Source organism: Dryas octopetala, chromosome 9 (genome assembly GCF_963921425.1).
Source record: "Dryas octopetala chromosome 9, drDryOcto1.1, whole genome shotgun sequence".
NCBI lineage: Eukaryota > Viridiplantae > Streptophyta > Magnoliopsida > Rosales > Rosaceae > Dryas > Dryas octopetala.
The window spans coordinates 13,285,696-13,310,600 of NC_141374.1; the positions used below are offsets into that span (position 1 = coordinate 13,285,696).

At 38.9% G+C, this 24,905-nt stretch overlaps 5 protein-coding genes across 9 annotated transcripts; 2 read left to right on the forward strand and 3 right to left on the reverse strand.

The window, feature by feature from the left end:
* Positions 1-92: 92 nt before the first annotated feature.
* Positions 93-1,750, forward strand: LOC147274338 (homer protein). The gene is made up of 3 exons (XM_086256293.1): positions 93-511; positions 913-1,276; positions 1,368-1,750. The coding sequence occupies exons 1-3, from the start codon at positions 119-121 to the stop codon at positions 1,568-1,570; spliced, it is 960 nt and encodes a 319-aa protein (XP_086112419.1). The 5' UTR covers positions 93-118; the 3' UTR covers positions 1,571-1,750.
* Positions 1,751-1,935: 185 nt separating this feature from the next.
* LOC147274339 (zinc finger matrin-type protein) lies at positions 1,936-4,206 on the reverse strand. The gene is made up of 5 exons (XM_086256294.1): positions 3,772-4,206; positions 3,591-3,670; positions 3,205-3,280; positions 2,769-2,894; positions 1,936-2,677 (listed from the first exon to the last, which is right to left on the reverse strand). Exons 1-5 carry the CDS (start codon positions 4,090-4,092, stop codon positions 2,531-2,533), a joined length of 750 nt encoding a protein of 249 aa, XP_086112420.1. The 5' UTR covers positions 4,093-4,206; the 3' UTR covers positions 1,936-2,530.
* A 261-nt stretch (positions 4,207-4,467) lies between these two features.
* On the reverse strand, positions 4,468-11,808 carry LOC147274340 (uncharacterized). Of its 2 annotated transcripts, XM_086256564.1 has the most exons (21): positions 10,669-11,808; positions 9,961-10,215; positions 9,739-9,863; positions 9,582-9,626; positions 8,826-8,907; positions 8,651-8,719; positions 8,286-8,456; positions 8,127-8,192; positions 7,891-7,959; positions 7,688-7,759; positions 7,258-7,604; positions 7,013-7,149; positions 6,802-6,896; positions 6,695-6,733; positions 6,549-6,608; positions 6,175-6,276; positions 6,026-6,077; positions 5,874-5,929; positions 5,342-5,406; positions 5,195-5,246; positions 4,468-5,109 (listed from the first exon to the last, which is right to left on the reverse strand). In XM_086256564.1, exons 1-21 carry the CDS (start codon positions 10,840-10,842, stop codon positions 5,053-5,055), a joined length of 2,190 nt encoding a protein of 729 aa, XP_086112690.1. In that variant the 5' UTR covers positions 10,843-11,808; the 3' UTR covers positions 4,468-5,052. The 2 variants fall into 2 exon arrangements, with proteins under 2 accessions (XP_086112690.1, XP_086112691.1); XM_086256565.1 differs by lacking the exon at positions 6,695-6,733.
* Positions 11,809-14,015: 2,207 nt separating this feature from the next.
* Positions 14,016-15,429, reverse strand: LOC147274341 (NADP-specific glutamate dehydrogenase). The gene has a single exon (XM_086257115.1). The coding sequence runs from the start codon at positions 15,340-15,342 to the stop codon at positions 14,578-14,580; it is 765 nt and encodes a 254-aa protein (XP_086113241.1). The 5' UTR covers positions 15,343-15,429; the 3' UTR covers positions 14,016-14,577.
* Positions 15,430-20,687: 5,258 nt separating this feature from the next.
* On the forward strand, positions 20,688-24,280 carry YSL1 (YELLOW STRIPE like 1). Of its 4 annotated transcripts, none has more exons than XM_086257491.1 (8): positions 20,688-20,830; positions 21,093-21,482; positions 21,598-21,770; positions 21,861-21,955; positions 22,210-22,344; positions 22,446-22,635; positions 22,725-22,839; positions 23,042-24,280. In XM_086257491.1, exons 2-8 carry the CDS (start codon positions 21,122-21,124, stop codon positions 23,962-23,964), a joined length of 1,992 nt encoding a protein of 663 aa, XP_086113617.1. In that variant the 5' UTR covers positions 20,688-20,830; positions 21,093-21,121; the 3' UTR covers positions 23,965-24,280. The 4 variants fall into 4 exon arrangements, with proteins under 4 accessions (XP_086113617.1, XP_086113618.1, XP_086113616.1 ...); XM_086257492.1 differs by having other exon boundaries at positions 20,742-20,909; positions 21,098-21,482; XM_086257490.1 differs by having other exon boundaries at positions 20,743-20,909; positions 21,090-21,482.
* The last annotated feature ends 625 nt before the right edge of the window (positions 24,281-24,905 follow it).

The following is a 24,905-nucleotide window of genomic DNA, read 5'->3' on the forward strand; positions in this document are numbered from 1 at the left end:
AAATAACCAAAAGAGTATGGAAAAGTTTGAAAATTGATAATTTTTTACCGAAGTTGAAACATTTGGGTTTTGACCCTTTTAAATAGGATAACAAAATCCTCCAAACTCAGTGACCACCATGCCCTTAGTCATCAAGCTCACTTGGGTTCCCTCCACAAACGCCATATCTCTCTTACCAGGGAAGCTCGTCGTAGGATCAAAAACCTGCTCTAGAGTCTTTCACAGAGCTTCTTCTTCTTCTTCAACATCTCGACCCCTTATAGTGAAATGCTCGACCAGCCCCTCTGAAGAGAGCGGCGGTAGCTTGAAGGACGCACTGAGTGGCATTGTGGGGGAGCAAGTGGAGGAGCTCTTGAACAGAGAAGAGAACAGGGGTTTGCTTGATGGGTTGGAAAAGGCGACCCAGAGGGTAGAGATGGCTAAAAGAGAGCTTGCTGAGATTGAGAAACAGGAACTTGAGGCTAAGCTTGTGAGGGATTACATTAACCAACTTGAGAGCAGGGCTTCTGAGGTTCTCACTCTCCCCAATTCCCATTTTGATATGCTTTTTGTGGGGTCGTTTCTGAGTTGGGTTTTGGTTTTAGATGCCTTCTTCCACTTTCTAATTTAGCCCCCATTTTGTTTGTTGTTATTGTTGTTGCTGAAAATGGTCAGTGTTATTTGTTAAAATCATTGATATTTAACTATGCTCTATTAGACGAAGTGTGTTCATTTGATTCCTTGTTGTGTGCTATTAAGACATTTTGTTGCTAATTATAATTGGTTCTCTGTACACTCAACATACCATATATTGCTTACACATGGCTGTTCCTGGAACAAGTTAATTTTGTTCAAATATGATGACAAGTTATGTGTTCATGTTGACTGAGCATCTGGTGCTGCTAATGATAATAGACTATGTGCGCATTAAAGATTGCAGAATGTCAAAAGGAGATATCAGAGGCAAAAGCCATGGTTGAGGAAGCTGAACGTGCCCTCTCACAAGATGGGAATGGACTTGGTGATGCTGCAGAGACTGAAAATGGGGAAATTGACAGGGAAGAAGAGAGATGGGAATCCATAAAAGCAGCTTCTGTCTCTGCGCTTGTTGGCACCTTTGCTGGACTGCCCTTCTCCTTCACTCAGGTGGCCAGCAGTTCTCAGCTGATACTCCCTCTGGCAATCACCTTTGTTAGCTGTGCACTATTTGGAGTTACCTTTCGATACACAATCCGAAGAGACTTGGACAATCTTCAGCTTAAGACAGGAGCACCTGCAGCTTTTGGCTTTGTCAAAGGTACTGTTTATGTGAATTACCAAAACTTATAACTGGGGACATTGTATAGTGCATAGTTTAGGTTTGAAATGAAAATGAACTGGCCTTGCAGGTCTTGCTACGCTGGATGGTGGACAACCTCTGGAACTAAATGCTGATAGCTTCTTGTCACATGCTTTTGATGGTGCAGTGTATGTATCTCAGAATCTCTTTATTTTTCTTTCTGCTGCTGTTGCTCTGGACTATTGTTTTAAGACAAGGCTCTTAAGTCCTTTTCCTGTCAAGAAGTCTGTTTCAGGATCCAATTCTAGGTGATGTTCCATTTAAGCCAAGGTGTTTATACTAGGAAAAATACAATTACTTTGTATCATAATCGCAGTATGTTTACTAACCCACATTCAATCACAAAATACTCGGTGAACAATGTGGTTTGATTTCAAGCAGGCTTGTTATGATCATAAAGCTATTCACATTGTGTAAGACACGAATTGTTGATTTCGGCTCTTGTTTTTGAGACCATGTAGGAGTTTATGAATTGTAAACTGAGAAAGCTTATATTTTGGAAAGGAAAATACTTGGGTACTCAATTTTGAGTACTTACTTTGTATTCATCACCAATCACATGAGCTGATGAGGTCCACCATCTTCTCTCTCATGATAGACTCCATGAGCTCATGTAATTAGTAAAGAGTACAAGGTGATTGGTGTATTAAAGATGGGTTCTCATTCTTCTCATCGTCTATGAACTCCTTGAGAGGAACATGGGATGCCCGCTGCCTGCTTGCAGAGCTCAAGGAGGTTTCACCTGTGTATCCCCACAAGGTAGATGTGTGGTCAAAATCAATATTACCCCTTTCAAAGAATTGACAATCTCATCCTTCAAATATCAGCTTAAATATATTCTTCCTATCAATGTGATTTTATTTCAAATGTCGATGATATATAAAATGACTATTTATTGATGGTGTTATTGTGCGTCTTACTTTCATTCCTCATTCCTCAAACGAAATAATCAAATCAATAAACAATTTTACTAGTTACTACCTTAGTATCTAAGATTAACTTTACAACAATGCTAATCACTAAATTTGTTCACCAATTTTGCTCCTCAAATGATCCGTCAATACACCAATTTTGCTCTCTCTCATGCAATAAGCTTGCACTCATGGTCATCTTGATTACAGAGAAGACACTATCAACATTCATAATATTTTTTGCTTGGGGCACAACAACCACATTCTGCAACTCAAATAGATTGCATACAATTCAAACCACCTAGTTTTTCCTTCTTTCATTGTCATCCCAATCTTCTTTCAAGGGTTCACGATCTTGTCTGGGAACTCCCCAACTCCCAATGTCGTTTCTCGATTCTTCTTCACTGGATGGCAGTTTCTTATCTTCTCTTTTCCTCCCCTTCAGATTCTATTAAAGCGATTAAAGCCTTTGTCAGACAAGGACACAAAAGCAATGTAGCATAGTTAAAAACTTCTATGGACCCTAAGCAGTTTGATACCTCCTCAGAGATTCCTTGATGCCCACTCAGATGATCTTTCTTTGTAGTCGATGATGAAATATGCTTTGCAGCCTCACTAAAGAATTGAAAGCCCTGAAGGTCGCCATTCCTAATACTTGCTTCCAGCTGCAAGTGGAAATATGTGGAATCACAAGAATAAGATTTCATGATGTACAAACAATTGAATGAACTCACAACAAAACGCCTCAAAAACCATTGGTCTAGAGTTGGCACAAACAACCCACCAACGAAAAAGAAGTTACATGACCGCTTATAGTTTCTCCATGTAGCTTAGCAATATATTTCCTTTACATGAGTGACAAAGTATTTACTTGTAAGGAGTTTCTGTAAGAACATAAAACATACACATTCTAGTGCACCCCACCAAAGTATACAGATTGAAGCAAGTAGAAAGAATAATTGAGAGGACTTGTACCTGGACATGAATGATACAGAAAACAATGCTAGCAATGGGCAGCCAACTCTCCTCAGGAGACAATGACAAATTCGATCTAACAGATCACAGTAAAGTTAAGCAATTGCATTAGTGCCAAGAATCACAGATATAAATATCAAAACTCATAAAAAGTCTTCTACATATCACTACTCAGGATTATCAACTATTTCAAATCATCAAGCTCAATAATTTGATGTTCATTGGTAGGACAAATTTTCTACATTGCCCACAAAATCAAAACGATAAGCATAAGCTCAAGTATCCAATTGCTCAAGTATATAGGTCTTGGATCAGAAGTAGAGCAATTATAAAGGAAACAAAGTAAGAAGACAGTGCAGTGTGAATTAAGGATATGAGATTGAAACCTCAGGTAGGGAGCCAAGTACACAAGCGCATACACCGCATATCGCCTTTTCCCAGTATCCAACCACGCAAAAATCCAACTCTACAATTCCAAGTTTCCAACCCAACAAAAATAAAAAAGAACCCAATAAATAAAAACATAAAATAACAAACAAGAAGTTCAGAAATGGGGTTTTACTTTACCAGCCAATTGAAGTAGGGAATGAAGCTGACGATGCCCATAACTGCAAACCTGGCATCGGTGGAATCAATGGCCGAGCCACCATCAGCATCATCGTCTGAACCACCCGAGCTGACCGGAAGCACCAGCGAAGAGAGCATGCAGGCCCCGATGGCTGCAGCGAAGGGCGCGTCTTGCGAGAACTGGGCTCTACACGTTTTGTGTTTGGCGATCTTCCTCTTGTTGTGGAGGAAAGAGGGTTTAATAAGGTTGGAGAGCTGAGAAGGAAGAGGAGGAGGAGGTTTCAGAGCGTTGAGAGTGGAAGAGCAGTGGATTGACACCATGGCTTGGCTGAGAAGGACCTCACATGCGTTCACTGCCAATGTAATCGGAGCTCTGCTATGCACACCCACCTAAGTCCGACCGCCTCCACGTACCAATCCACGACCTTTTTCTTTTCCTAATTCTTTCTAATTTGTTTCATACGACACGTCGTTTAGCTTGTTCCATCCACCAAATGAGTCTTCATTCATGCCACATCAACCCTACTCATTTTTCAATATGTAACACTTTATAAAAATGGAATGTACCTCAACTTTTAGGGTTCAATACTAACTAGTAACTACACATTATTTAAAATCCAAATTCGGTACACAAATATGAAATCCTTAACTCATTCAAAAATCAAAACTAAAAGTAAAAGCTTTTGGAGAAGCATATTATAGGAATAGGAGTAGCATAATTAGCATTAATGAAATAAGAAACAACATTTGTTACCGCCATCATATACAAGCTCTCAAATCTGTTTTTGACAAAAATAATGATGCGATACTATATGTTTTAACATTACAAATATATATAACAAATACACTCCTATTTATAAATATAACTTCTTTCCTTCTGATGGCTACAAGCCTCTATAACTATAGAACAAATTTGACCGCCAGCCCAGGAGTTAGATCACTACAGGGAGTTGGAGCTAATAATTTCCATCTTTGAACAAGATAAATCACATCCTGGGGAATCCATAAACTCACTTATTCATTCCGCGTCTTTAGGTGGCTGAAATTCTCTGAGGGAACCAACTTATTAGATACAGTGGAAGAAGAGATCCAGGAACATCAATGCTACCCTCTGCATGCATCTCTGCTTCTAACAGCAGCCATAAACGATTCCTCTTCAGTGAAGAGAAAAATTTTGTTGGACAACACATTCTGCACGATTTGCAGCTCGTCCCCGGCTGAATGTACATGGTGGATTCACTTTACACTAATCACAACTTTGGGTTCTCGTGCACCCCTCCCTTATCTTGTGTCTCCATTTTCTTCCTGCCCAGATACAGCATTTAGCTGTTGTTGCAACTGTCAAGCGATAACCAACTCGTTAATGGAAACAAATTCAGAATTAAATAAGAATATTGTAATTATGAACCCTTGGGAAACTCACTTGAATGTGTCTCATCTTTTCAGCAGTCAGATCATCATTCAAGTTGTTCATCCTGTAGAGCATTAGACAACTTATAAGAAAACAGGACAAAAATAAAAAACAGAAAAGGACTTCAAAGGTACTCAATATAGATTTAAGATGACTAACCTAGCTTGAAGCTCTGTGATCTTGATGAGCAGTAAACGCTCCCTCTCAGAAACTGCGGTGTCAACCTGTTGATTGGACAAATTAGAGAACATGATGAAGTCTATAAAGCTAATGACTGATGATGATATATATCGGTCCAATTTAGTTTTTAATGAACTAAAGAAAAATGTGTCTAAATAAAAGACGGATGGCTTTCCACATTACATGACCCATCAAGTAGAAAATTTAAAACTCAATGCAATAGAGTAAGGTCACCACCATAATATTCCCAACAAATATGTATCAACAATAATTGATCTAGTAAGCAAAAGACTGATCCAAAATAAACTAATCTAACAACACGTCAGTCAAAGTTGAGGGAAGTTTTTTATCAACCAGTAAAAGTTGATGGAATTCTTCCAACTAAAGTCAAGTAATTCATAATTCGAAAAAAAACCAATAGAAGCTGTTGAGAAGGAAAATTGTATCATTCCCATGATAATAGTCACATTCATATAAGAAGAACATTTAAGAAAAAACAAAGCATACTTACACTTCCATTGTTCTCTGAACTGCGGGGCAGTGGAGGCAACTTTCCATTTTGAGTAGCTGAAACAAAATTGGAGTAGCTTACTAACTGGTCCGACACCTCTTTACTAAAATAACAAATATCAAGTATCATACAATTATAGATATTCCACTCACCATCTACTGCCTCAGCTGGTTGCAAGCTACTCAGCAAGTTCATAATAATATCCTGTAATTAATAGAAATTATAACCAAGAACCTTTTTAGCTTCAGAAATTCAAAAGTAAAAAATGCACCATGTATGCCGGACCAAATTTTCACTTTACCTGTTGAATTGATGTCTGCTGAAAAAGATTCTGAAGGTGAGGCAGGAGAAGTGATGCAGGTATGTTGCTGTTGTTGATCTCCTTGGGGGACGGAGTAGCAGGCTGAAAACATAAAGAATGAAATGACATAAATGGGAGGGCAAATAAAATTTCAAGCTACCACAGTGAAAAAATTAGTGACTCAATCTTCTACATGTTGTCATAGTAAAAACTAGAAAGTAACATGTATATATTGAAAATGATATTCAAAGCTCGACAAAGTATTTTTCTTTTTTTCAACAAATGTCAGGCATTGGACTTCGATCCAATAATTGGGAAGAAAAAATTTCATGCTCAATGTGTGTGTAGAGAGAGAGAGAGATTACAACACGAACCATATGCTTGGAATCAAATACCCAATCACCAACGCTAGCAGACTTTCTTAGAGGTGATCCCTAAAATAACAAAACAGAACATGAATTAGAAATAGAAAGCTAAACAAATTTACTTGGGAAACAGTTAAGCAAATACCGCCACCTACCTGTGAAGATCGCCGAGGTACTGTACTTGATGGAATATCCTATTGCAATTTTTTTAAGTTAGTGATTGTTAAAACATAATAAACACACCATAAGAATAGAGCCTTACCTTTACAAGATCTAAATTTTCTGATGTCACTGAGAACCGCCCTTTAATTTGAACCAAATTAGCCTTTGACTTGTCATCCAAAGAATCTCTAAATCCTATAACAAGTAAAACACTTAGTGCTACAAGAATTCCGAGCTAATAGTACTCGTGGCAGAATAAATAATTGCATTGTTGATGATTATCTTTAAAGCATAATGAACATTCTCATTACCTCCAGAAGACTTTATAGGAGCTGATAAACTGTTTGCTGAAGCTCGGTTTGGAAGCATCAGTGGACCACTAAAGCTTGGTGTTCGCCGTGCTTCACATTTAGCTTTGTCAATTATTGGTTGATGTTCATTCTCACTCCTAAAAATAAAAAAGCATTAGCCACTTATCCCATAGGAGAGAAAGAGAGAGAGAGAGAGAGATGAAACCATAGCTCAAATTCTGGAGCATTACTCAACCACGACAAACCTTTCAAAGATGCGTCCCCTTTCCGAAAATGAATGACTAAGCACAGCACCAGGCATGAGTGGGCCACTCTGTGTTTGACGACTTCTCACAGTTTTAGTCTTGGCCTGTACCATGTCTTTTTCTGATGTAGACGCTGTTGCCTCAGAGCTTGATCCATTTTTCTTCCAGCTCATTTTCTGTTGGTCATCAGATTCCAATAAATTACTTTCAAGAACCTTGCCTTTGTTGTTCAAGCATTCAACCTGTTGTGATTCATCACCATTTATTTCTCCTTTGTAATCAGTCCAAGGTGGTGGTTCACTATTTTCATTCAACTTCCCCAAACGTGATTGGCAATCAGTTGCATTCTGCTAGCAATAAACAAGAAATCATTATTCTGCATAAGAATATAGTTCTAAAAGGAAAAACCAACAGATTTCAAATTAATGACCTTATAACGAACAACAGAATTTAATTTTTCATCATCATCCATCATTTCTGCAATATCATCGTCGTCTCGCTCCTAGAAGAAAAATGAAAGAAATTAATTCAGGTTTACTAATTAATAAAGCCAAACAAGCAAACTACCACCTAGAGATACCACCCATATATGAAACATGCTCACAGTTTGCTAAATAATAATATGTGGCATACCAGGGATGCTTGAGCTTTTAAATCCTCAATGTCAAAGTGCCAAGCACTAACTCCTCTATGGTACTCACTCTGATCAAGGGAATACAAGATGACACCACTAAAGATTAGAGAAAAAGAAATTGTAAAACACAAATTAGCTATCAAGTTTACATGACTGAGCTCTGAATGTATGATCCTTTGACCATGTTTAACTCAAGATTATGTAAAAAATAACAGCTTCAAGAGACGTCTCATACCTGTGATATTGCCTCTTGCTCAGCTGAAGGCATTTTCTTCGACGCCAGTTGTGCTGCATCTTTAATCTGCAATATCGTAATATCTTAGCAGTTCATAAATTTAGTATTCTAACACGTGTGGAAGCAAGGAAGCGATATAAAAACAGTATGACAGCTAACCTGGAGGGCCTTTACACGATTCCAAAGTGGCGGCAAGTCTGCAAACAATTTCTTTACACAAAGCTCTGGAGGTTTTGCATGCTTGAAAAAGGAGTGTTTTAACAATTTCTCTGCTGTTGGCCTCTTTGTTTGATCTTTTACCAGGCACATTGCAACCATCTCTTTAAAAGACTGATCACGACTGGAAATCCTCTAATTAGAATATTATTCCCTAAGCAAAATACAATATAAAGAAGCAACTACAGTTGAAGCCTTTGACCACTTACATACCAATTAATGATACACAATGCACTAATATATGCTTTACATACATTAAACACATGTATGCGTCAATATAACTCTCCATCTAGAAAGAAAACCAATACCTTAGAGAACTTCTTATCACGATCATAATCCAGTCCCGGAGGGGCATTCTGTATGGTCATGAGGAGAACCTATGAGAACATACAAAGAGAGTTTGATATGTCAGAGGTTTTAAAGAAGCACTACCATGTATTTGTATACATTCTAGTTAAACACCCTTGTAAAAGAATTAAGTACCTTCATTGGAGGGTATTTTGAAAATGGTGCATGACCATGGGCCAACTCCAATGCCGTTATACCAAATGACCAAATGTCAGCCCTGTACAGGAATCATCCAACAGAGAACTAAGAAAATAAGCATATAGGAGCTTCTTTTGAATTATAAATTACAGAACAGAACTTTACAGGAATCATACAACAGAGAACTAAGAAAATAAGCATATAGGAGCTTCTTTTGAATTATAAATTACAGAACAGAACTTATCATTTGCTCAGCAAATCAAGTGACGAAGTTAGTTTTTTTAAGCAGATAATACAATGACCAGTTGCAAGAATAATGTGACTTCTTCTGGTTATTATGAGAAGCTTAGATGATGTGGAAATAGGGCCGTACAGGGAGCCTCCCTAGCCCCTTATATAGGGGTAATACGTCTTAATACTATCTATTATGTGGCATGTGCATGAACACATATGTATAGATCTAACATGTTTCACAAAACAGAAGCTTGTATGTATTCTTATCTAGTTATCAGCTCAATATGTACGGCACAGCAACAGCTGTGAAGGAACAAAAAATCTGTTATAAAAAGCTCTGATGCTCTTGTTATGACATCCTGCATGTTAACTCAAAGCCTACTTCTCTATCCCCCTGATGAGGAGATGACAACTCTTAAGTCGCAAATATCACAAGCCTGGTGCCATGGCTTGTAAAGGAGGGGAAACTCCCAACTCCTTAAAATATATTTTTAAGTTACTACATCAAATAAAACTCACTTGGAATTGTATCCACTTCCTGGTTGTAATACCTCCGGTGCCATCCTGGAAAGCAGAAACAAGTGGAATCCCAAATTCATGGATAGCAAATCAATTAGCATAACATGGAGCACCGAATCAGGGATTAAGTAATAATTTCTGTGAAATTAAAACTTACCAGCATGGTGTTCCTACAAAAGTATTTCTTGAACGTTGTCTATCACCTGCGTCAAACATGCAAGCTGAAACACCAAAGTCAGCAAGCTTCACCACCCCATTAGTATCAAGTAGTATGTTTCCAGCCTGCATACATAATATTAACACAAACTAAAAGTGAGATCCTCCGAACAAAGATATGATAAACAAACAGAAAGAACAGTTACCAGTGAATGAAACCAACCTTAACATCTCGATGAATATGACCTTGTTTATGAAGGTAAACCAAAGCCTTAAGTGTCTCCTTAAGGATAGAACCAATCGCAGACTCTTCAAACCCATCCGGATATGCGATTTTCATGAGGTGCAAACAAGAACCCTCAGCCATGAATGGCATGATCACCCAAAGGTTTCGTTCAACTACGAATGAACAATACGCTCTCACGACATTTGGATGATCTATCAAGTGCATTGTCTGTGCCTCCCTGCGTATATCATCCTACAGAAGAACATAAACATAGTATATCAGATAATGGGTTTTGAATTAACTGTAGTATTGAAACAGTAGAACATGGGTTTTCTTTAACAATATTCATTTCAAAGAATCATTTCAGCAACAAATATAAAATAGCATTTGTATAAGACAGTTGAGGATCTGAGGCATATACTCAGCCAAATTAAATCCGACCCAATTCAATGGCATTTGTACTAATTTCAGACTCACAAATCAAGCATTAAATCAAAATCAAAGTCCTAACGCAAGCACATATAATCACCAACCATGCCAATCAAGTTCACAAATTGAAGTCCAATCTCAAACCAAAGCAAGGATCTCATGCTCACCTTAAATCTAGCTTCACTCAATAACCAAAGAACCAAAAATGATTCCCAAAATTTATTACAGAAAACAAAACTGAGATATTCGAGTAATAAGAATAAATAAGAAACTGACGAAATTGCTATTGCAGCGATCGAGATCCAAGCACTTGACAGCGACGACTTCATTGAAAGGGAGATAGATCGCTCTGAAAACTGTGGCGCTGGCGCCATAGCCGACCTCTTCTAGAAGCTTGTAGTCGCTGGGGTTGGCCGAGTGAGTTCTGGTATTACCTCCCATCCTCCCCATACCACTCTCGGAGAAGAAGAAGAAGAAGAAGCGACTAGAGCGAGGACTTGTGCTTTGGCTCTATCCGAGTCTGACAGACTGTCTGTGTGCGTTTTGAGCCTACGCGCGCTGCGTTTCGATGGTATTATATGTATATGGACTCGTTGACCGCCATGAGAAGCGGTATAGAAATAAAAAGCGAGACTGAAAAGAGAACTCAGGAACAGAACTGGCTTGTGAATTGTGATGAGAGAGAGAGTTGGGGTGCTGACGTGTCGGGGTGGTGGAAGGTGATGGGGATGTTGACACGTGGACCGGTCAGTATATGGGACGGCTGGGACGGACCTCCCCCGCCGTTTGCCTTTGCCCTTTGGTAAATTTTCTCATTTTTGAATCTCTGTTGCTAATTAATTGGTAATTTTCAGACAACCCCGATATTTTGGGAATAATGTTTTTGAATTTCTAGGCCAGATTTCTTGTTTTATCCGAAAATTTATTTATTTTTTATTTTATCTTTTTTAAAACGAAAAACTATGGGAATGACCGAATGACATGCTGCATGCATCCCATTAAATCATTAATTAGATTATCAAATTAGTGGTTTTTCTTTTTCTTTTTTTCCAAACACCATAAGATGTAGACCTAAAATGAATCAAATTTCTACCCCCATCATAGCATTTCTATTATAGTTAAATATTTCAAGCTGTGTTTTTTTTTTTTTAATATTTCAAGTTGTTTAATCAAATGAATAAAATAACAACTTCATTCCCATGCTTAATATTGCTTTTTGATAGGGAAAGTTGGGAACTTTCCAATCTGAAACGTTTATATGACTATCTTGTTTTTTAATGCTGAACAACATCATGCTATGCAAATAAATCTAAATTTTTCCTTTTCAACTTATACGGCATGCTTACATTGAGGTTTACATACTATTCTTCGAAAAATGTTGCTTGACTTTTTTTTCCCCCAACTTACATATGCATTAAGAAAGAGGGCTGCTATTTGCACACCCTCTTTTTTCTTTTTGCACACCCCTTTTGAAAAAAAAAAAAAGCCTCAAGAAAAATACCACTTTAACCCTCCCCTCACCCACACACCCACACACCCCATTCCCATCCCCCCCCCTCTATTTTTTCTCACGTTCACACCCCCCTCCCCCTGTTTTTTTTTTTTTTTTCTTCTTCTTCTCCAGCCAGCCCCTCCATCTTTCTCAAGCTTGCACAGCCACGCCCACCACCATTCTCCCTCTCTCTACCATCTCTGCCGACCACCCCAGCCCCGCCCCAGCCCACCCCAACCCAGGCCCGACCACCCCAGCCCCGCCCCTTCTCACCCCAACCCAGCCCCGACCACCCCAGCGGCTTCCAACCACCGGCGTGCCCTTCTCTCTCTCTCTCTCTCTCTCTCTCTCTCTCTCTCTCTCCGAGTAGCTGGTTCGGCGGGCACTTGCCGAACGGGTCCTTGATGTTCGGTGGGTACCTACCGAACAACACTCACATCGTTCGGCGGATGCCTGCCGAACGAGTGTGACATTTTCGGCGGGCCAGTGTCGAACGGATGCGCAGCTGCGCGCGGGAGGAGAGAGAGAGAGGAGGTGCTGCTGCTACAGGGCTGGGGTGCGGGAGGGAATGAGGTGGTCCGGTGAGGGGCTGAGTGGGTGGGTCGGGGCTGGGGTGGGCTGTGAGGGGTGGTCGGAGCTGGGTTGGGGTGGGCTGGGGAAGAGAGAGAGGAGGTGGTGCTGCGGGGGGGGTCGGTGCAGGGGCTGAGGGGCTAGGTGGGTTGGGTGGAGGGGGGAGGCCGGAGGGGGAGGGAGGGAGGGGTGGGTCGGGTGAGGGGGTTGAGGGGCTTGGTGGGTTGGGTGGAGGGGCTGGCTGGCTGGTTGGGTGGAGGGGCTGGCTGGCTGGCTGGAGAAGAAGAAGAAAAAAAAAAAAAAAACAGGGGGAGGGGGGTGTGAACGTGAGAAAAAAGAGAGGGAAAGAGGGGAGGGTGTGTAATGAAATGAGGGTATTTTGGTAATGGGTTGGGTGTGTGTTGAGAGGTTTTGAATTTAAGATAAGTGTGTGGGGTGTGTAGGAGAAAAAAAGGGAAAAAGGGTGTGCAAAAAGAAAAAAAGGGGTGTGCAAATAGCAGCCCTCTTAAGAAAAAATAATGTCTAAATCTTAATGTGAACATGTCATGTAAGTTGGAAACAAAAAAAAAAAAAAAATTGTATAGTATTGTTGTTTGAGCATGTAACCGGTACTTTTTAAATATTAAGTTCACCATTAAAGTCTTAAAGTTGAGAATTTTGAAAATTTTGTGGCCTCAATCTTTTTTTTTGCAAAAAAATTATTAAACACTATAGAGATTTATTAGGATAGTGTTTAGCATGATATCATTTATTAGGGAGTACTTTAGAGATTTCAAGTTTATAGTTTAGAAATTTAACATTGATTTAAGTACAAGGACACCCATGATCAAATGGAGATATGAGTAGTACTGTACTTGTATATATATATGTCCAGTTGTATTGTCTCTCATATGCCATAGAGTCAGCTCCACGACTATATATTAAGCATGTTCATGTGGGTTGGTAGCTCACTTGCTCATTGTCCCTTTTGTCGACCAAGCTAGACATGCAGGCTCTATTAGTCATGCCATTGTAAGGCTTGTGCCCCTCTGAGCATAAAGCATTAAATAATGATGCAAAGGGTAGGCTGCTCGATCAAAGTTGCCCATCCATCATTTAATATGTGGATAAGATATATAGTTCATATGCACATAATAAAGACTAAACAGCATCATCACTTTACAAAGTTGCTAAGACACGAGTTGTGTTTAGATGTGGGATCAATTTTCCAATACAAAGTTTATTGAATAGAGTGATGTGTTTATACATCTCAAGTACCACCAAAGAAAATTAGAAACATCTTTTATCACGTGTAAGTTTTTATTTTTGTTGTTAGAAGTATAAGTCGATAATAAAGTGTGAATCTCTTTAGTATAACGTAACATGTGCTTCTTGGTAGTACATAGCCTACATAACCTAAGGTACACAACATGTGCTCTTTGGTGGTATACAACCTATAGGCTATAGATTTTATAAAAGGCAACTCCCTCCAAGCCAAGCCAAACCAAACCAAACAAAAAGGATTAAGGTCCTCAACATAACCTTTAAAGGAGTTGCCAAAGAGAAAATAGGTAGGACTTAATTTATTAAAAGAGAAATTATTTTGTAAAATTGATATATTACGAAATAATATAAGGGTGCAAAAATTTTGATTGAAAACAACACAAACAAGGCATGTTGGAAAATTCTCAAAGTTGATAACCCTACTAATTGGTGTTATTGTAACTAACCTCGACAATTGTGGAGATAAAAGCTTTGATAAGATTGAGTTGACCTCTTTCCTATCTTGAACTGAAATTGATTCATCCATCGAAATCATTTCTTTTGGGTCAAATTGAAATCATCCTTAACCTCACCACCACCAAGGCCATGGGTAAACTACACAACACTAACTCCTTTGAATTTTGGTAAAATAACAGAAACCTCTATTTTATTTTCAGAAACTTACACTAACCCCCTATTGTCATGTTTTGATTTCATAATAAAAAATTTAATCAGTTTTCATTTTTGAAATGGGTTTTAGTAATTTCTTCATATGAAAAGTATAAATTATGATACATCACGAAAATCAAATCCTCGCAACTTTACAACTCCACTCAGAAGTATCAAAAATTTTAGAATTAGAAAAATAAAAATTATTGGGTTCAAAATAATCTTCTGCTGCGTCTCAAACTTTTGACAGAGGCCTTAGAAACCAAGTAGCCCACACCCAAACACATAACCCAAATACCCACATCCACGGCCCATCTCACTCCCTCCATATCCATCTCCACCTCTTCTTCCACGTCACCACCACCCATCTCTAAATCTCCACCGTCCATCATCTCCCCGCACGTGCAACAACACCCGTCGGATTCCTCCTCCACCGCTCCCTCCTCTGGAATCTCCTCCAGACAATTAAACCCACACCTCCCCCTCCTCCTCTTCACCACCATAGCCACTCTCTCCCTCATCGCCACGTGTCCCTCCACCGCCACGCAGACCTCGGCCTCCGTAATCTCCGCCCCGACCGCCTCGCTCTCCAGCACGCACTTACACTCCAAATTCCATTCTTGCCCCTCGTCTTTCCTGAAAATTCCCTTCAACACCTTCTCCTCCCTCAGATACACCTCGAACCGAAGCCCGTCACCGGCCACGACCCGCTCCCGCGACCCAAATATCGCCTCCCCATCCCTCACCTTCGCGTTCACGACCCGGTAGAGTGTGACGAAGGCCGGAGAGTCGGGTCGGATCTTGGACCCGGCGATTTCAAGCGCGTTCTCATTGATCCGAGGAAGATAATGGAGAGTGAGCGATTCGGGTAAGGGTTGTTGCCGGGCATTCAAACCCGAAAACCGCAGAAAGAAAGCTCGGATCTTCAATCGGTCTCTCTTAGGTTGAAATCCATAGGAATCTGTCGATCTACACATCTTGGTTCGGAGAATTGAAGGCGACCCGGTTACTGACCCGAATAGAATTCAAGTAGTTGATTTGGATAGTAGCAGTGAGAACTTATAAGATTCTTGGAGATTGTACTCTGTATATGTAGTTGGGTCATCCGTGTTTGGCTCGGATTTCCCGGGGTGATGAGCACACGGTATAATTGTTGATGACGTGGAGAAAAAGACAAAAAAGCCCGCCAACAAGTTTGTGAGATTTTTCTACGTGCTGGCTTGCATGCAGCAGCCTTCGTGGAAGTTCTGGACAATCAGGTGCTTCGCGGTATTTTGGATACGGTCTTTGGGCCGTCGATTAAGAGCGAGAGTATAGAGATAATGTTTAATGGACGGTCAGATATGGTTCTGCGGATTGTGTTGGGATTGGCCCAACTGGGTGGTGTCGTTGTCTTGCCGTCTTGGTTTTGGGGATATTATAAATTTATAACACAATTTGCATTCATCAAGCTTTTGGAACCAGGTCGATGGTTATGATATTTTATCATTTTTTGGCGCCTTCCACAAGTTGTCGTGAGTCTGCGACTTGTTTGGTGCATTAGAAAATAAGAATCTCTTATTTGTGTTGGTTTTTATAGTTGAACCATTTATGTGGGCCCCCAATTGATTGGCCCAAAAGACCATGGGCCAAACATTATTCCTACCAGGCCGTAAAGCCCATATCGTGATTCGTGTGTCCTACTTTTGTCAAGGAGTTTTTCGGTAAGCTCTACGTCGGATTCTCACACACATTTTATACGTGAGAGTCCGGCGCAGTGCATCGGGCATAGAGCATTATCACGAAGAACATGACAGATTGCTGCTGTGGTGAGAATGAATTGTAACCCCACTCTATCACTTGTTTTCGCTTTCTAAGATGGAGAGCAAGAAAATGCCAAAGCCTATCAAGAAGTATGGTGCAGAAAGGCTGCTCCATCATATATCCTTGGCTAGCAGCGTAGCACACATGAAAAAAGTAGGAGATCAGGGGACCATGTTCACTGGCCCCAAATATTCTGTACTAGATCGAATAGCGGGAAAAAAAAGTCAAGCTCCAAGTAAAAGGGATAATAAGTATTCTTTTAGTGCAAAAAGAAAGAGCAGTTTGGAGGTTATTCTACAATACCGGCCAGTATTCATACATGAATTTTACTGCACCACTCTTTTATTCATACGTATTTTTTAAAACACACAAGTTTTTGGTATACTAAAATTATCACAAGTTGAAAAGTTCCAAGGAAGTGTGATGGACTTGCAATGCCATGTCTATTCATAGAAGATCAGCATAGATTGCTTAAAGCTCCACTAAGGTCATTAGATCTATGATGGCAAGCCACTTGGATGAAGATTTCCATCTCCATTTAGTCAACTCCAGCATATGGTGGAGATTTAAAAATTGGAAAGTGAAGCCAAACCTAGGCATAGTGGCCCTTATTTGTGGGTTTAATTGGTTTGTTTAACTCCAAAGTGCTCCTCATCCAGGAGGACCAGGACCAGCATGCCTTCACAAGTTAACAGAAAAGCTGCATCAATAGTTAGGCATAGGATGGTTGCTTTAAAATTTTATAATAGATCAATGTCCTAACTCTTAAATAGCAATCATATACACATATATACATATATATATATATGTATATATATCTCCAAGGACCGCATCAATGGTTGGGGTTCAATCACCTAACTACATCCCTCAATTTGCCTAACCAAAAGAAAAAAAAAAAGTGAACATATATATTTGATTCTTGAAAAAGAGGAGTAAACGTATTTGATTGGAATACACAAACATGTCATAAACTTGTGCTTGTTTGCATCATCAAATACATTCCTTTCTCCCTAGTTATTGAGTTTACATCATTAACTTTACATTGTTGGGGGAATCAGTTGATATTTCTCACAATATATTATTGGTAATAGCATATTTTGGGAACTTTTAAATGACCTCAACTTGATAATATATATGCATAATCTTGAAATTTTTTGAGGCCATGTCCTCCCAAGTTTGCACATGGGTCCACCACTAAATTAATATTATAATGATCTTTTGAATTGAAAGAACAAAACATATGTCATATGATGTGATGAAGTATAAATGCTTTCAAAAACTGGAAACAAAAACTAAGGCTTCAAGCATAGTGAAAAAGCTAATGAAACCCTTCTTAGCTAGCCATTTCCTTTTGTTTCTTGGATAAAGGAAGAAGAAGAAGTCATTATTGAACCTTAACTAATTGGCAAACCTGAGGTTTCAATCAATTAATTCAATTGTGTCATCTTAGTGCAAGGTTCCAAAACCACAGCTGGGCTGAATGGGCGTGTGTACACCTCATGACCACTGCTTTTTACATAGAGAACAAACACCACCTTCCGCTCATTCTCATTGACATGTCATCTCCAAATTGTTTAGCTTCGATCCACTCACTTTCTTTTTTGATTAGATTGTCGCTTCCTAAATTGTTGAACTTCAGCTTCTCATCCAGACGGTTCCATATTGACTAGTAGCACTTGCTGTAACTGATGTATTATACATATCAAACCAAGAAAATTGTGCTAGAGAACAACATAGCACATTCTGTGGAGTATAAGCACTATGATAGTATGATTGACAGAGTAATGATCAAATACAAGAGAGAATCTTCTTGACTTTCATGACCCCTTGTTGGTTTTCAGATGAATGAGAAGCAGAATTGATATATGTTTTTTTTGGGTATTAAATTGTTGCACATTCTCAAAGGAGTATGACTTTTAGACAAAGATTTAAACTGAAAGGATGTGTTTGTTCTTTCAAACAGACACCACCCATCAGAAAGTTGTGTCTATTCAAACAGACACTACTTTTCAATAGAGTGTGTCTGTTGCGAACAGACATTAGCCTTGCCTATAAATTGGAATCAAATCTGGCCAATTTGTTAAATTCCAATCTTTCAGAAAAACATAAAACATTCTTACTCTATCTCTGTTGAAGAAGTTCTTTATTTTCAGTTTGCTAGGACTTTGTTATTTTCAGTGCAGATTAATAAAGCGAAAGACTGTTGTATCTTGGGAGACTTCTACCCATTCACTGTGTGCAGCAAAGCAGGGGTAGAAATATTGTCTTAAGAAAATTGCATCATCAAGCCTCAGTCAAATTTCCTTTCAAGTACTGTGAGTATTGATTTATTTTGAACAAATTTATTTTATATATCTTTATTGCAATTCTGAAATTTTCATACTCAAGAAGCAACATCAATGTTTGTTTTTCTTCTGCAGCTATCATTTTCTACCCAATGGAGGTGATTGACCGGCATGTGTACAACTTACTGATTTCCAATGGTCCAATTTAATTAAGGCTTAATTATCGATTTACCACTCAAAATTGTAACTAATCCCCACTTTGTCACCTGAAAGTTTTTTTGTCCCAGATTACCACCTGTAACTTACATACGTGTCCCATTTTACCTTGTTCCGTCAACAATTCCGTTAAAAATGATGACCTAGCAGTTAATGTTGACGTGGCGCGCTGGATGTGAGCCACGTGTCACATCTTTGCTTTTATTTTCGGATTTTTTTTATTTTTATAAACTTTAAAAATTAATTAAAAATAGCTCCGAACTCAGAAAAATACACGGAAAATTCCTACGGACTCGTCTTGACTAGCACTAATTTAATATAAGGTTAAATTACCAATTTGCTCTCTAAAAATTTCCAAAAAAAAATTAGAAAGTCTAAATTTATTTCCAAAAAATTAAAATAAATTCTAGAAAAAATTCTAGAATTTTCGTAAACTCTTGGATAAATTCTCAAAATTATTTTGGAAATTACCAAAAGTCTGTTTTAGAGAATTATTTCGAGACTTTATAGAAATTCTATAATTTTTCTAGAATTTATTTTATAGAAAAATTTATTTTCCTCTAAGACCGAGAGGTCTTTTAGGTAGCAAGTGTTCACGAAAAAGGTATTGTTAGTTGGCTTATTTACACCATTGCCCCCTGTAAGATACACTTTTTTTCACTTTGCCCCCTGAAACTTAAATCCTCTCAGTTTGCCACCTGAACTTCACAAAGTTATTGCAAAAGACCCTATGCCGTTAACTCTGTCAATTTTTCCGTTAAAATAGCTGACGTGACACCTATATGGCATGAGTGAGACCATTTTTTAGTTATGTAAAATCCATGTGGACAAAAAAAATAATTTTTAAACTAAAAATAATAAGATCCATGTCAATTTTTTATAATTTTGCTTGTCTACATGGATCTTACATAACTAAAAAAGGGTCTCACTCATGTCATATAGGTGTCGTGTCAGCTATTTTAACGGAAAAATTGACAGAGTTAACGGCATAGGGTCTTTTGCAACAACTTTGCGAAGTTCAGGTGGCAAACTGAGAAGATTTAAGTTTCAGGGGGCAAAGTGAAAAAAAGTGTATCTTACAGGGGGCAATGGTATGAATAAGCCTTGTTAGTTTTTAGAAGACAAACGGTGCAGACCTTATATTTTTTGGAGTTCGAGAGATTATCCTATGAATTTCCAAAGAGTCTAGAGTATTTTAATTTTCTAGAAATTTTTATTTTTAGAGGAAAAATTAGCATTTTGACCCCATAGTAAATTAGTACTAGTCAAGACAAGTCGGTAGGAATTTTCCGTGTATTTTTCTAAGTTCGGAGCTATTTTTAATTAATTTTCAAAGTTTATAAAAATAGAAAAAAAAAATCAGAAAATACAAGAAAAGATGTGACACGTGGCGCACATCCAGCGCGCCATGTCAGCATTAACGACCAGGTCATCATTTTTAACGAAATTGTTGACGAAATAAGGTACAATGGGACACGGATGTAAGTTACAGGTAGTAATCTGGGACAAAAAAACTTTCAGGCGGTAAAGTGGGAATGAGTTACAGTTTTGGATGGTAAATCGATAATTAAGCCTTTAATTAAACACTCCCATAAAGAGATAATATCTCTCCATTAATATCATAACCATAACTACCTCCTGGAAGAGATATAAAGAGAAAGGTTAATGATAAGGTCAGCAAGCAAAGCCAATACCTGTGAAGTAGGCAATCATATATAGTTATAATTTGTGATAAGTATTGTAGTCCATTGTCATACCTCAATATCAAGAACTTTCTGCCAGGTTCTGCCCTCCTAGCATTTCATAAATCTTACTTATTGGTTGGTACTTTTGCAAGTGGTTGATATACATAGACATATTACAAGTAGGTGAAATTTTTATTGATAGATATTTATGTGTTACTTGTACTTGTAGGCTGGTGAGTAACATGGAAGAGGATAACCTGTCCAATATATATATTTTTTCTCTGTCACTTACCTGTCCAATATTAATTGCTGAGTGGTGGGCTATATATTCAGGAAGACAACAAGAACTTCATGCATGTTCTCCGGTTGCCCAGTTGACTAGAGAGGTTCTGAATTATCAGCAAAACAAGAAGACAGGCACAAGGCACAAGGCACAAGGCACAAGGCAGCAATATCTGTCATCTTTTCAATATTATGTAATTCTCTAGCCAATCCAATCCCATCCATTAATTGTAGCTAGCTATAAGAGAAGGATAAAAATATAAGAACTCCAAGGTGAGTCCATGCATGGGATTCCCTTTTAATCTTTTTAATTTTCTCATTGAGTCTTCATTTTTCATACTATAAGTGACAAGTTAATTTAATTTTATCCATCTGTCTCTGTTGCCTAACAAATAAGCTAACCTCAACTAAAGACCATGTTGAGTTCTAACGAAGGAATTCATGTGATTTAAGCAGTGCAGATAGTAGCAGTGAAATCCATTAACATGGACCTGGAATCAAAAGAAAAGAGAGAGATTGAGAGAGAGGACCCGGAAGAGCAGACAATCGAATCTGAGGGGTTAGCTGCTGGGACAATCCTACCATGGACAGAGCAGTTAACAGTCCGGGGAGTTGTTGCAAGCATAGTGATTGGAATGGTCTACAGTGTGATAGCCATGAAGCTTAACCTCACAACTGGGATTGTTCCTAATCTCAATGTCTCAGCTGCTCTCCTTGCTTTCATATTTATCCGGACGTGGACAAACCTGCTTAAAAAGGCTGGATATGAATCAAAACCCTTCACTCGGCAAGAGAATACTATGATACAAACTTGTGCAGTTGCATGTTACAGCATTGCAGTTGGAGGTATTTGGCTTTCACATATTAAATTTTGGATATCAAATCTTTGGTTTGCTCACTTCTCTTTTCTTCTTCTTTATACGTATTCACTTTTTATATATCTTAGTACTTTTGGTTGCAGGGGGATTTGCTTCTTATCTGTTGGGATTAAACAAGAAGACATATGAGTTGTCAGGGGTGCACACAGAGGGAAACTCTGCCACTGCTGTCAAGGAACCTGGGCTTGGTTGGATGACTGGCTTCCTTTTTCTAGTCTGCTTTGTTGGCCTTTTTGTCTTAATTCCTCTCAGGAAGGTATTTCTTATAGTCTTTAGTTCTTGTCCAACTTCTTATGATAAACAGAATTTCTTTTTCCTTATCTATGGAATTTTCATTCCTTCACAGATCATGATAGTTGACCTGAAATTAACTTATCCAAGTGGCTTGGCAACTGCTGTTCTCATCAATGGTTTCCACACTCAGGGAGATAAGATGGCTAAGTAAACATCTGTCAACAGTTGCCATCTCTTTCTTCTTAGAAAGTAGTATTAGAAATTAGAATAAAGGATACTTTTCACTTGTCAGAAGTCATGTTGTGTTATCAGATTATCAATCCAGACCATAGTTCATACATTCAAATAAAAATATATGATCAATGATTTAGATTGTCAGTTTGATAACATAACACGTTAGACTATTTGGCAAGAGAACATTTCCGGGATGAAACCTTAACGAAAGTTATGATCATTTGCAGGAAGCAAGTACGTGGGTTCATGAAGTATTTTTCAGTGAGCTTCTTGTGGGGATTGTTCAAGTGGTTTTACAATGCCACAGAAGAGTGTGGATTCTCACAATTCCCCACATTTGGATTGCAAGCTTGGAAGAAAACGTATGGATCTTTGATTAATTTCCCTAGTCGCCCTCTTTTACCTTGCTTTTGATAGATGTTACTGAGTCACTGACCCTTTGTAATTGGCTACTGAACTGTAGATTCTACTTCGATTTTAGCATGACTTTGGTTGGAGCAGGCATGATATGTTCCCACCTAGTAAACTTGTCTTTGCTTCTTGGAGCTGTGCTCGCATTTGGAGTAATGTGGCCACTTATTGGTCGGCTTAAAGGAGAATGGTTCCCTGAGAGCTTAGAGGAATATGACATGAAGAGTTTATATGGCTACAAGGTCTCTCTCACTCACTCCTTTAAATTTCTATGCACTTTTTCCTCATCTCGTACTCACTGACTCACTGTTTACCATAAAACCTTTGTCAGGTTTTTCTCTCTGTTGCTCTAATCCTTGGTGATGGACTATACAATTTCATCAAGATACTTGTTTCCACTATAATTAACATTCATGACAGATTGAAAAACAAGAACCTCAACACAGGTAATAAGAGCAGCCTTGGAATCTCTTTTTGTTATGCTGCTTTAAAAATTAATCATGGCCAATGCACTTGTTGTGGTGCTCGATCTTACTATATTCTTTGGTTAAAAGTTTGTTAGTGGTGCTCACAGTCAGAGAGGTGCACTAAAGTCTCTGCCAAATCACTAATAGTAACTCTAATAGACATATTCTCTTTTCACTGCAGCTGTGGATGGCCATGTGAAGCCCATTGAAGAAAAACAAAATGAAATCTTCCTCAGTGAAAACATTCCCATGTGGGTTGGAGTCGCCGGATACCTTATATTTTCCATCATTTCCATAATAGCCATCCCAATGATGTTCCCAGAACTTAAATGGTATTATGTTGTCATAGCCTACATACTTGCTCCATCTCTTGCATTCTGCAATGCTTACGGAGCTGGTCTCACCGATATAAACATGGCCTATAACTATGGCAAAGTCGCCCTCTTCGTGCTGGCTGCATTAACCGGAAAGCAGCATGGTGTGGTGGCAGGGCTTGCCGGGTGTGGTCTCATCAAATCAGTAGTTTCTGTAGCTTGCATTCTGATGCAAGACCTCAAAACAGCCCATCTAACTTCCACCTCTCCTAGAGCAATGTTTATGAGCCAAGTCCTTGGCACTGTAATAGGCTGTGTGACAGCTCCTCTCAGCTTCTTTTTGTTCTACAAGGCATTTGATGTGGGAAACCCACATGGAGAATTCAAAGCTCCTTATGCTTTGATCTACAGAAACATGGCAATTCTAGGTGTTCAAGGCTTCTCAGCTCTGCCTCAGCATTGCCTGCAGCTCTGCTACGGCTTCTTTGGCTTCGCAGTGATAGTTAACCTGGTCAGAGATTTTGCACCATCAAAGATTGGAAAATGGATGCCACTTCCTATGGTGATGGCTGTGCCATTTCTAGTAGGTGCATACTTTGCCATTGATATGTGCATGGGGAGTATAATTGTGTTTGTATGGCACAGGCTTAACAGAAAGAAGGCTGTGCTGATGATTCCTGCGGTGGCTTCTGGATTAATTTGTGGTGAAGGGCTGTGGATTCTTCCTGCTTCAGTTCTTGCTCTGGCCAAAGTAAAACCCCCCATATGCATGAAATTTTTGGGTTCCTAGGTTAGACTTTTATATAAATGTGGTCATTGAGAAATGGGTAAGTAACAACATTAAAGGTCAAGTGGTGAGGGAGGATAGCTTTTGGGTTAGCTCAAGAGGTGGGGGAGGGTAAAGTAATGAATTATGATTAGAATAGAATAAATCAATTGTTGGATGCCTTCCAATGTAATAAAAAAGACATCACATCAAAATGTACACAATTGATTTTCAAAACGGGACAGGATGTGATTAGTAGAATTGTACAGGTTGCATCCGATCCTAAACAATAATAAAATTCACCTTGTCACAACCCACTTTGGTAGGTGATTGACCACCACTTAGCAATATTCCACTCCATTTTACCCTTTTTGCTGGATGGGGTAGTGGCTCACACGAATCGATGCAATGGAAGTGAAAAAAGAGAGATGCGGAGTAAAAAATTGAAGAAAATGAGTTAGAGGTGTTTCCAATATTCACCATGACATTTTATATGGTACTTTAAATTGATCACAACATTAGTAATCCTAACAAAGTGAAAGCATTTTAGAGAATCAGATATGGCATTTCCCAGTAGGGTTAATTTTAACCTGTTCCTGAAATACCTTCATCCCTTAGCTCCTTCATCATCATCCTCCCATCCAGCCCAGTCAACTAGTATGAAAAATAAGAGAAAGGAACTTGGCAAGTTGCCCTTCAAAATGAGGGTTTCTATGCGAGAAAGTCTTCAGTAAGGCATGGCATGTATGCCCTCTCTTACAAGCATCCCATCATGTGATCAATGCATGACGAATTGATGTGGGAGGGTAGCATACACGACTGCTTTCTATAACAGAGGTGCGTGTGATCAGCGGCCTAAATTATAACTGGCTCTCTTTCATCTTATATACAAATCGAGAGCAACCAGATACAACCCTGTTGTGTTTGGCTCGTTGAAGTCCTAGTTTGTTTTAGGATTCCTAATC